The sequence below is a fragment of the Mustelus asterias genome, chromosome 13 (genome assembly GCF_964213995.1).
Source record: "Mustelus asterias chromosome 13, sMusAst1.hap1.1, whole genome shotgun sequence".
In the NCBI taxonomy this organism is placed as follows: Eukaryota; Metazoa; Chordata; class Chondrichthyes; order Carcharhiniformes; family Triakidae; genus Mustelus; species Mustelus asterias.
The window spans coordinates 108,787,969-108,800,679 of record NC_135813.1 but is presented as its reverse complement, the minus strand read 5'-3'; the positions used below and the strand labels follow the sequence as shown (position 1 = coordinate 108,800,679).

Below are 12,711 nucleotides of genomic sequence, written 5' to 3'. Positions count from 1 at the left end.
CACCAAGGTCCTGTACAGTTGCAGCATAACCCCACGGCTCTTAAACTCCAACCCCCTGTTAATAAAAGCTAACACACTATAGGCCTTCTTCACAGCTCTATCCACTTGAGTGGCAACCTTTAGAGATCTGTGGATATGGACCCCAAGATCTCTCTGTTCCTCCACAGTCTTCAGAACCCTACCTTTGACCCTGTAATCCACATTTAAATTAGTCCTACCAAAATGAATCACCTCACATTTATCAGGGTTAAACTCCATTTGCCATTTTTCAGCCCAGCTTTGCATCCTATCTATGTCTCTTTGCAGCCTACAACAGCCCTCCACCTCATCCACTACTCCACCAATCTTGGTGTCATCAGCAAATTTACTGATCCACCCTTCAGCCCCCTCCCCTAAGTCATTAATAAAAATCACAAAGAGCAGAGGACCAAGCACTGATCCCTGCGGCACTCCGCTAGCAACCTGCCTCCAATCCGAAAATTTTCCATCGACCACCACCCTCTGTCTTCGATCAGACAGCCAGTTATCTATCCAATCGGCCAACTTTCCCTCTATCCCACACCTCCTCACTTTCATCATAAGCCGACCATGGGGGACCTTATCAAATGCCTTACTAATATCCATGTATATGACATCAACTGCCCTACCTTCATCAACACACTTAGTTACCTCCTCAAAAAATTCTATCAAATTTGTGAGGCACGACTTGCCCTTCACGAACCCGTGCTGACTATCCCAGATTAATCCGCATCTTTCTAAATGGTCGTAAATCCCATCTCTAAGGACCTTTTCCATCAATTTACCAACCACCGAAGTAAGACTAACCGGTCTATAATTACCAGGGTCATTTCTATTCCCTTTCTTAAACAGAGGAACAACATTCGTCATTCTCCAGTCCTCTGGCACCATCCCCGTGGACAGCGAGGACCCAAAGATCAAAGCCAAAGGCTCTGCAATCTCATCCCTTGCCTCCCAAAGAATCCTAGGATACATTTCATCAGGCCCAGGGGACTTATCGACCTTCAGTTTATTCAAAACTGCCAGGACATCCTCCCTCCGAACATCTATTTCCTCCAACCTATTAGCCTGTAACACCTTCTCTTCCTCAAAAACATGGCCCCTCTCCTTGGTGAACACTGAAGAAAAGTATTCATTCATCACCACGCCTATCTCTACTGACTCCATACACAAGTTCCCACTACTGTCCTTGACCAGCCCTAACCTCACCCTGGTCATTCTTTTATTCCTCACATAAGAGTAAAAAGTCTTGGGGTTTTCCTTGATCCGACCCGCCAAGGACTTCTCGTGTCCCCTCCTAGCTCTCCTAAGCCCCTTTTTCAGCTCATTCCTTGCTAACTTGTAACCCTCAATCGAGCCATCTGAACCTTGTTTCCTCATCCCTACATAAGCTTCCCTCTTCCTTTTCACAAGACATTCCACCTCTTTCGTGAACCATGGTTCCCTCACTCGGCCATTTCCTCCCTGCCTGACAGGGACATACCTATCAAGGACATCCAGTATTTGTTCCTTGAAAAAGTTCCACTTTTCATTAGTTCCTTTCTCTGACAGTTTCTGTTCCCAACTTATGCCCCCTAATTCTTGCCTAATCGCATCATAATTACCTCTCCCCCAATTGTCAACCTTGCCCTGCCGTACGGCCCTATCCCTCTCCATTGCAATAACAAAAGACACCGAATTGTGGTCACTATCTCCAAAGTGCTCTCCCACAACCAAATCTAACACTTGGCCCGGTTCATTTCCCAGTACCAAATCCAATGTGGCCTCACCTCTTGTCGGCCTATCCACATATTGTGTCAGGAAACCCTCCTGCACACACTGCACAAAAACTGCCCCATCCGAACTATTTGACCTACAAAGGTTCCAATCAATATTTGGAAAGTTAAAGTCCCCCATGACAACTACCCTGTGACCCCCACACATATCCATAATCTGCTTAGCAATTTCTTCCTCCACATCTCTATTACTATTTGGGGGCCTATAGTAAACTCCTATAGTAAGCTCCTTTCCTATTTCTAACCTCAGCCCATATTAGTTCAGTGTGCAGATCCCCCACGAAGTGCCTTTCCGCAGCCGTTAAACTATCCTTGATTAACAATGCCACTCCTCCACCTCTTTTGCCAGCTTCCCTACACTTAGTGAAACATCTATACCCCGGAACGTCCAACAACCATTCCTTAAGACATAGTCTTATGAGGAAAGGTTGAGGGAGCTAGGGCTGTTCTCTCTGGAGCGGAGGAGGCTGAGGGGAGACTTAATAGAGGTTTATAAAATGATGAAGGGGATAGATAGAGTGAACGTTCAAAGACTATTTCCTCAGGTGGATGGAGCTATTACAAGGGGGCATAACTATAGGGTTCATGGTGGGAGATATAGGAAGGACATCAGAGGTAGGTTCTTTACGCAGAGAGTGGTTGGGGTGTGGAATGGACTGCCTGCAGTGATAGTGGAGTCAGACACTTTAGGAACATTTAAGCGGTTATTGGATAGGCACATGGAGCACACCAGGATGATAGGGAGTGGGATAGTTTGATCTTGGTTTCAGATAAAGCAAGGCACAACAATGTGGGCCGAAGGGCCTGTTCTGTGCTGTACTGTTCTATGTTCTATACCTCTATTAGGTCTCCTCTCATCCTACGTCTCTCCAAGGAGAAAAGACCGAGCCCCCTCAGCCTATCCTCATAAGTCATGCCACTCAATCCTGGCAACATCCTTGTAAATCTCCTCTGCACCCTTTCAAGCTTTTCCACATCCTTCCTGTAATGAGGCGACCAGAACTGAGCACAGTACTCCAAGTGGGGTCTGACGAGGGTCTTATATAGCTGCATCATTATCCCCGGACTCCTAAACTCAATCCCTCGATTGATAAAGGCCAGCACACCATACGCCTGCTTAACCACCTCCTCCACCTGCGGGGCCGATTTTAGAGCCCTATGGACCCGGACTCCAAGGTCCTTCTGATTCTCTACAGTACTAAGAGTCTTTCCCTTTATATTGTACTCCTTCATCCCATTTGACCTACCAAAATGGACCACTACGCATTTATCTGGGTTGAAGTTCATCTGCCACTTGTCCGCCCAGTCTTGCATCCTATCTATGTCCCTCTGTAACTTCTGACATCCCTCCAGACTATCCACAACCCCACCAACCTTCGTGTCGTCGGCAAACTTACCAACCCACCCCTCCATTTCCTCATCCAGGTCATTTATGAAAATAACAAACAGCAAGGGTCCCAGAACAGATCCCTGGGGCACTCCACTGGTGACCGACCTCCATTTAGAAAAAGACCCGTCTATACCCACTCTCTGCCTCCTTTGGGCAAGCCAGTTCTGGATCCACAGGGCAGCAGCCCCTTGGATGCTTCAGGAAGGACAGGGAGGGAGGCAAGAGAGGGGGTGGAGTGGCACTGCTGATCAGGGACAGTGTCACAGCTGTAGAGAAGGTGTATGCTGTGGAGGGATTGTCTACAGAGTCTCTGTGGGTGGAAGTTCGGAGTGGGGAGGGGTCGATCACTTTGCTGGGAGTTTTCTATAGGCCGCCCAATAGTAACAGGGACGTGGAGGAGCGGATAGGGAAACAGATCCTGGAGAGATGCAGTAATAGCAGAGTTGTGATGGGAGACTTTAATTTCCCAAACATAGATTGGAATATCCCTAGGGTAAGGGGATTGGATGGGGAGGAGTTCGTTAGGTGTGTTCAGGAGGGTTTCCTGACACAGCATGTGGACAAGCCTACAAGAGGAGAGGCTGTACTTGATCTGATACTGACCAATGAACCTGGACAGGTGTCAGATCTCTCAGTGGGAGAGCATCTTGGGGATAGCGATCATAACTCTATCTCCTTTATGCTTGCATTGGAAAAAGAGAGGATCAGGCAAGCTAGGAAAGTGTTTATATGGAGTAAGGGGAAATATGAAGACATAAGGCAGCAAATTAGAGGAGTAAATTGGAAGGAGGTATTTTCGGGGAAATGTACTGAGGAGAGGTGGCAGCTTTTCAAGGAATGTCTGTCTAGAGTTCTACAGGACAACGTTCCGAGCAGACAGGGAGGTGTTGGTAGGTTAAAGGAACTGTGGTGCACGAAAGCTGTGCGGGACCTAGTCAAGAAGAAAAGGAAAGGGTACAAAAGGTTCAGAGAGCTTGGCGAAGATAGGGATCTAGATGAGCATACGGCTTGTAGGAAGGGACTAAAGAAAGAAATTAGGAGAGCCAGAAGGAGTCACGAGAAGGCCTTCACAGGTAGGATTAAGGAAAACCCTAAGGCGTTCTATAAATATGTGAAAAGTAAAAGGATGAGACGTGAAGGAATAGGGCCTGTAAAAGGTGAAGGCGGGAAAGTCTGCACGGAACCAGTAGAAATGGCAGAGGTGCTTAATGAGTATTTTGCCTCGGTTTTCACAGAGGAAAAGGACCTGGGTGGATGTATTGCGGGCTTGCGGTGGACTGAAAGGATTGAGTATGTGGACTTTAAGAAAGAGGTTGTGCTGGAATCTTTGAATGGCATCAAGATAGATAAGTTGCCAGGTCCGGATGGGATGTACCCCAGGTTACTGTGGGAGGCGAGGGAAGAGATTGCAGAGCCTCTGGCGATGATCTTTGCGTCGTCGATGGAGATGGGAGAGGTGCCGGAGGATTGGAGGATTGCGGATGTGGTTCCTATTTTCAAGAAGGGGAATAGGGATAGCCCAGGAAATTACCGACCGGTGTTTCTAATCTCAGTGGTTGGTAAGCTGATGGAGAAGATCCTGAGGGACAAGATTTATGAGCATTTAGAGAGGTTTAGTATGCTCAAGAATACTCAGCACGGCTTTGTCAAAGGCAGATCGTGCCTTACGAGCCTGGTGGAGTTCTTTGAAAATGTGACTAAACACATTGGCGAAGGGAAAGCGGTAGATGTGGTTTATATGGATTTTAGCAAGGCATTCGATAAGATCCCCCATGCAAGGCAAGTGAGAAGGCATGGGATCCAAGGTGCTGCTGCCCTGTGGATCCAGAACTGGCTTGCCCAAAGGAAGCAGAGAGTGTGTATAGATGGGTCTTTTTCTAAATGGAGGTCGCTCACCAGTGGTGTGCCCCAGGGATCTGTTCTGGGACCCATGTTGTTTGTCATTTTCATAAATGACCTGGATGAGGAAGTGGAGGGATGGGTTGGTAAATCTGCCGACAACACGAAGGTTGGTGGGGTTGTGGATAGTCTGGAGGGATGTCAGAAGTTACAGAGGGACATAGATAGGATGCAAGACTGCAGGTACAACAGGTGATCAAGAAGGCAAATGGGATGTTGGCCTATATTGCGAAGGGGATAGAATATAAAAGCAGGGATGTCTTGATGCACCTGTACAGGGCATTGGTGAGGCCGCAGCTGGAATACTGTGTGCAGTATTGGTCCCCTTATATGAGGAAGGATATATTGGCATTGGAGGGAGTGCAGAGAAGGTTCACCAGGTTGATACCGGAGATGAGGGGTTTGGATTATGAGGAGAGGCTGAGGAGATTGGGTTTGTACTCGTTGGAGTTTAGAAGGATGAGGGGGGATCTTATGGAGACTTATAAGATAATGCGGGGGCTGGATAGGGTGGAGGCGGAGAGATTCTTTCCACTTAGTAAGGAAGTTAAAACTAGAGGACACAGCCTCAAAATAAAGGGGGGTCGGTTTAAGACAGAGTTGAGGAGGAACTTCTTCTCCCAGAGGGTGGTGAATCTCTGGAATTCTCTGCCCACTGAGGTGGTGGAGGCTACCTCGCTGAATATGTTTAAAGCGCGGATGGATGGATTCCTGATCGGTAAGGGAATTAAGGGTTATGGGGATCAGGCGGGTAAGTGGTACTGATCCACGTCAGATCAGCCATGATCTTATTGAATGGCGGGGCAGGCTCGAGGGGCTAGATGGCCTACTCCTGCTCCTATTTCTTATGTTCTTATGTTCTTATTAAGACTGGGCGGAGAAGTGGCAGATGGATTTCAACCCAGATAAATGCGTAGTGGTCCATTTTGGCAGGTCAAATGGGGTGAAGGAGTACAGTATTAAGGGAAAGACTCTTAGTACTGTAGAGGATCAGAAGGACCTTGGGGTCCGGGTCCATAGGACTCTAAAATTGGCCCCGCAGGTGGAGGAGGTGGTTCAGAAGGCGTATGGTGTGCTGGCCTTTATCAATCGAGGGATTGAGTTTAGGAGTCCGGGGATAATGATGCAGCTATATAAGACCCTCGTCAGACCCCACTTAGAGTACTGTGCTCAGTTCTGGTCGCTTCATTACAGGAAGGATGTGGAAAAGATTGAAAGGGTGCAGAGGAGATTTACAAGGATGTTCCCTGGATTGAGTGGCATTCCTTATGAGGATAGGCTGAGGGAGCTCGGTCTTTTCTCCTTGGAGAGACGTAGGATGAGAGGAGACCTAATAGAGGTATATAAGATGTTGAGAGGCATAGGTCGGATGGACTCTCAGAGGCTTTTTCCCAGGGTGGAAATGGCTGCTACGAGAGGACACAGGTTTAAGGTGCTGGGGGGTAGGTACAGGGGAAATGTTAGGGGGAAGTTTTTCACACAGAGGGTGGTGGGCAAGTGGAATCGGCTGCCGTCAGTGGTGGTGGAGGCAAACTCAATAGGGACTTTTAAGAGACTCCTGGATGAGTACATGGGACTTAATAGGATGGAGGGTTATAGGTAGGCCGAGAAGGTAGGGATATGTTCGGCACAACTTGTGGGGCCAAAAGGCCTTTTTGTGCTGTAGTTTTCCTATGTTTCTATGTTTCTATTTACCCCCTGCTAATCCCCCTGACACTAAGGGGCAATTTAGCATGACTAATCAACCTAACCCGCACAACGTCCCACACTGTGGGAAGAAATCAGAGCACACGGAGGAAACCCACGCAGACATGGGGAAAACATGCAAACTCCACACAGACAGTGATCCGAGGCCAAAATTGAACCTGGGATCCTGGTGCTGTGAGGTGCAAGTGCTAACCACTGTGTCACCATGCTGCCCTAGGTTAGGGCTGATAGGGATAGGGCCTGGGTAAGATGCTCTTTTGGAGAGTCACTGCAGATTAAACGGGCTGAATGGCCTCCTTCTGCACTGTAGGGACACTATGAATCTAAACAGATAGTTTATCTGTGTTCAAAGGCCCAGGTATAGGAAGGGCAAATTTAAAATGAAGACGTTAGGTGTATGAAGGAGCATAAAACAGAATGTTTGCAGCAAAACATTAAGAGAATTGATGAGTGAGTTTTCGAAGGAAGGCCACTGAGGTGGGCAATATTCACAAGAGAATTTCTGGAGAGATGAAATTGCGGATAAGATTCCAGGATAAAAACAAAAAATGATGGAATACTCAGGTAGTACCTGAGGGGAGAGAAACAGAGTTAATGGGTGGAATTTTCCCAGGGAGTCAGAGTGCTGTCTGCTGAAAGTAGCCCTTAACATTTAAATATGCTTCTCACCTGCGGTTTTTGCACGCAGCCTGTCCAAAACCAGCCCAGCTGTCAGTAAAATTCTCCCCTAAGTCTGAAATGTTAAATCATTAACTAATTAAATAATAGTTAACTCAAAGTTCGAAAATCATGTTCAGAGACAAGTCGCAAAGTGAGAAATGATTAATCGAAGTGAAGGGGGGTAAATCCAAAACATCTGAACACATTGGCACTGAAATAATGTTCAGAAGGTTGGACACGAGGGTCAGATTCCCCCCACTGATTGGATAGCTGCCATTTAGCTACTTGTGGGTTGGCGGGGAATCTGCAGGAAAGTGGGAGGTGGCAAATCTAGATTTGGGTCTGAATCTTAGGTACCTCAGCGGTGGAGGGGAAGTCAGCGAGTCGCCAACTCACGTACCCCGTCTTTGAAAGATAGCAAATAGTGCATGCGGTGGCCAGCAAACAGCTGCCAACATGGATGAGTGAGTTTTCCAAGGAAGGCCACTGACGTGGACAACATTCACAAGCCAATAGCTTTGGGAGATGATGGGTGGCCCACCCAATTGGAATTTAAAGGTGGTACATCTGGCAACAGAGGAATGCACTGCAGTAACTCCTTAGACAGAACCTTCCAAACCCATGACTGCTACCGTCTAGAAGGACAAGATGTGGAGATGCCGGCGTTGGACTGGCGTGGGCACAGTAAGAAGTCTCACAACATCAGGTTAAAGTCCAACAGGTTTATTTGGAATCACAAGCTTTCGGAGCACTGCTCCTTCATCAGATACCTCTTAGAGTGCTCCTGAATTGGACAGCCTTTCCTCTCCCCTCTGCCATTGATACAGATTCCACTGAGTGCGCCGTGACAGGAGTTCCTGCCACTGTGCAGGGGGCACCAATCAATCCAGGGCCCTCAAATACTCAGGTGACCACAGGTCGGCTGCCAAAGTCATTTTTTTTTGCAAAAATATACTTCATGGTTCAGCTATACGATAAATGGCAGAACCATAAAGGGTGTAGATACGCAGAGGGACCTGGGTGTGCAAGTCCACAGATCCTTGAAGGCGACGTCACAGGTAGAGAAGGTGGTGAAGAAGGCATATGGCATGCTTGCCTTTATAGGACGGGGCATAGAGTATAAAAGTTGGGGTCTGATGTTGCAGTTGTATAGAACGTTGGTTCGGCCGCATTTGGAATACTGCGTCCAGTTCTGGTCGCCACACTACCAGAAGGACGTGGAGGCTTTGGAGAGAGTACAGAGGAGGTTTACCAGGATGTTGCCTGGTATGGAGGGGCTTAGTTATGAGGAGAGATTGGGTAAACTGGGGGTTGTTCTCACTGGAAAGACGGAGAATGAGGGGAGACTTAATAGAGGTGTATAAAATTATGAAAGGCACAGATAGGGTGAACGGTGGGAAGCTTTTCCCCAGGTCGGTGGTGACGTTCACGAGGGGTCATAGGTTCAAGGTGAAGGGGGGGAGGTTTAACACAGATATCAGAAGAACATATTTTACACAGAGGGTGGTGGGGGCCTGGAATGCGCTGCCAGGCAAGGTGGTGGAGGCGGACACACTGGGAACGTTTAAGACTTATCTAGATAGCCATATGAACGGAGTGGGAATGGAGGGATACAAAAGAATGGTCTAGTTTGGACCAGGGAGCGGCACGGGCTTGGAGGGCCGAAGGGCCTTTTCCTGTTCACAAAATATCTGCAAGAACATTGCAAACATTCCAAAATGGCCATCACACAGAGTGCGATAATGTTCAGGCTCTTTACATAGATCATGTTACACTCTGAGATGCTTCAATACAGTCAAGGAAATGTTACAGACATTTTTAAATGGCCCTTATAAATGGTACAAAGGTATTTAAATGTTGCTAACATCAATCAAGTTGCACTCTGAGGTGTTTAAAACATCCCAAGCAAGGGGGTGTAAGGGTCAGCAGCTCATCTCCAACACAGCCCCACACACATAGAGTGAAGAAAAGCACAGATTAGTCACCCTTAGGTTCACAAGTGCCTTTCTTATTTATACAAACTTCACATTTTCACGAGTTATTGTGTACAGAAATAATTACCGCTTTCCAAAGCTTATATAGCAGCATTTGTTCATTAACTGTGTGTGGACGTATGGATATGTGTTCAAATGATGCTCTGAGTTGATTCTCTGTATCATTCTGACTCATGATGTGGAGATGCCGGCGTTGGACTGGGGTAAACACAGTAAGAAGTTTAACAACACCAGGTTAAAGTCCAACAGGTTTATTTGGTAGCAAAAGCCACACAAGCTTCGAAAGCTTGTGTGGCTTTTGCTACCAAATAAACCTGTTGGACTTTAACCTGGTGTTGTTAAACTTCATTCTGACTGACAGTGTTGGGCTGAGTAACATTGTCCATGTGCTGATGTTCATGTCACAGAGCTGCACTGAGAAGGTGTCACTGGCCATGAAGCTGATTGACTCGGAGAGACTCCGTTACTGGACTTTTCTGATTATCAGAGCTTCCTGTGCCTCAAGGGCACCAGACCTTCTCTGGAACCAGCTTGAACATCTGCCTGATGTGGCTTAGCCTCCTCTTCCTTTGACTCCTCATCAGTGGACCCACTAGGGTGGCCACTTCCAAATTTCCAAAAAGGAGGACATTGCATAAGGAGGACCATATATATATGGTCATAGGTTACCACATATATACAGTGCGTTTCAAAAAAATTTATTTTTTTTATAAAATTTAAACCGTATTGCAAAAACAACAAATGCAAACAGATGATCACTTTAGTTATTTTATTAAATAAAAATTCTAACATGATACTTTTTTTTGCCTATATAAATCCAGCAAAAACCTAGCTATTTCATCATTAATCAGTGATTTTCTGCCAGAGCCCTTTTCCCTATTCAATGATTCATCATTCTGCACAGTACATACATGCATTCATACAGTATAAATAAAGAACTGAAAGAAATGAATATTCATTTTTACTCCTGCTGAAGCAGATATGCTAACCAAATTAACTTACTTCATAAAGTAAAGGAAGTAGCCTACTTAGGCTTACCATGTGTATGTATGTCTATTTTTTGTATTTCTGCCTTTACTTGCCATCTCCAGGAGTTTTCTGTTGGCCAGGAGTTTTTTGTACATGGCTGGGCTCTCTTCTGAGAAGTTGTTACATATCTGGAGCTCTGCTTTGACTGAGTCCACTTGCAGACGGTTTCTCTCGTTTCTCCAAGCTGAGGTCATCATTGAAAAAACTCGTTCTGTGTGAGCATTGCTGCATGGAATAGAGAAGATATAAGCACTCACCTTCTTCAGGTTTGTAAAAGAGACCTCAGATTTACTGAGCAGCTTGAGATAACGTTCTTCACTATGGCTATCTACCATCTCAGGAGTATTGATAATTGCCTCCACAATCCCATACTCTTCATATAATTCATCCAGATCAATATCTTGAAGGTTACAGGCCTTGACTGCACCACAGAATTCTCCAAAAGGTATGGCACTTGTTAGGCTCAATTTTGACACTTTGTTATGAAAGCTGTTTCCAGAGAAGTCATACCTGTCACTTAAGTACTTTATGACTCTTTCATAGAAAACAATGAAGTCTGCTTCACACATCAGGGGTAAGCTGGCTAAGCTTGGTGTTCACTGCAAAGCCAAAAAAACTCCTTCACTCTACTCTCAGGTTTGCTTTTCAGTTCAGCCATTAGCTTAAATACTGAAATTATGCTGAATGACTTGGCTTCTAGTGCTTCACTAGTGTCTGAGAACAATTTAAGAGTGTGACTGAGGAAGAAGAAATAGATGTCTGACAATTCACAGGCATTTCCTTCATCTCCAAAGCACTTCCACAGTACCTTGGGGCACTCCTCCTCACCTAGACTCTGAAAATAACTTTTTAGGACTTCCCAGCACTTAAGTATTCTGTCAATAGATGGCAAAAGACAGAGTCATCTAGTCACAACATGCCGTAACAGATTATAATTATCAACATCTACGAATTCACAGAATTCCTTTAACTGTGCTGTTCTTTTAGCTAAGATGCTGAAATGATTGTACATTTTGAGCACAATATTTTCAATATCAATTTCCAGTTTTCCTGTAGCAAATCTTGTTGCATTCTACAAAATATGGGCCAGACAATTTGCAGCAATAATGTTCTTTTGAGCCATTTTCAGTTTTTGATAAACACTGCTGTGTTTTCCATAGTTCACACTTGTATTGTCAGCAGTGTTTGCAGACACTTCATTCAGTCCAGACCTGACGTCTCGAGTTTAACCAGTAGCTGATTTATGTTCTCTGATGATTCATTGTTATCGCTGTAAAAGTCAAGTAACACATGTTGCACTCCCTTCTCAAAATGAAAGTATCTCAGAAGTATTAAACAAAGAACAAAGAACAGTACAGCACAGGAAACAGGCCCTTCGGCCCTCCAAGCCTGTGCCGCTCCTTGGTCCAACTAGACCATTCGTTTGTATCCCTCCATTCCCAGGCTGCTCATGTGACTATCCAGGTAAGTCTTAAACGATGCCAGCGTGTCTGCCTCCACCACCCTACTTGGCAGCGCATTCCAGGCCCCCACCACCCTCTGTGTAAAAAACGTCCTTCTGATATCTGAGTTATACTTCGCCCCAAAAGGGTTTAAACTAAGGGAAGTGGGAGTAGGCCGCAGGGGATTCTGGGAGATTGTGTTTTTTAAGTATAAAAGTCACTCTATACAGCGGGCAGCGTCAGGAGCGGGCAGCGGAGTGAGTGGGGAGTAGAGTGTGAACTGTAAGGGCTTTGGCTCACAGGGCTTCGGCGAGGACAGGCAGAGGCAGGGTAGGGTTTCACTTTTAAATTACACCAACTTATACAAGGTAAATTGGTATGGAGGGATATGTAATGTGCTGTTTCTGCATGATGTGGGAGCAGGTGGACCCCAAGGTGGACCCCAGGGACCACGTCTGCAGTAAGTGCTGGTTGCTGGAGGATCTCCAGCTCAAGATAGATGAACTGGACTCTGAACTACAGACACTGAGGCTTATCAGGGAAGGGGAGAGCTATCTGGATAATGTGTATAAAGAGAAAGTCACGCCCCTTAGACTGACTAACTTAGCTGGGGGTCAGGGACAACAGGGAGTGGCTGCAGGTGAGGCGGGCAGTGGGGGGAAGGCGGCGGGCAGTGGAGGGAAGAAGGGAAGTAGTTTGCGGGAGGTAAAGTCCCAAGAACCTCAGCCCTTAAATCTTTGTAACAGATTTGAGGTTCTTGCCACCAGTGTAGATGGGAAAAATGACTGCGAGAAGGA

At 46.2% G+C, this 12,711-nt stretch overlaps 1 protein-coding gene across 1 annotated transcript in view; it reads right to left on the bottom strand.

The window, feature by feature from the left end:
* LOC144502309 (N-acetyllactosaminide beta-1,3-N-acetylglucosaminyltransferase 4-like) overlaps positions 1 to 11,041 on the bottom strand; it is a 38,305-nt gene extending 27,264 nt beyond the window's left edge. The window contains exon 1 of the mRNA XM_078226120.1: positions 10,522 to 11,041. Within this exon, the coding sequence (XP_078082246.1) occupies positions 10,522 to 11,041 (520 nt within the window). The remainder of the gene's footprint in view (positions 1 to 10,521) is intronic.
* Positions 11,042 to 12,711: the final 1,670 nt, after the last annotated feature.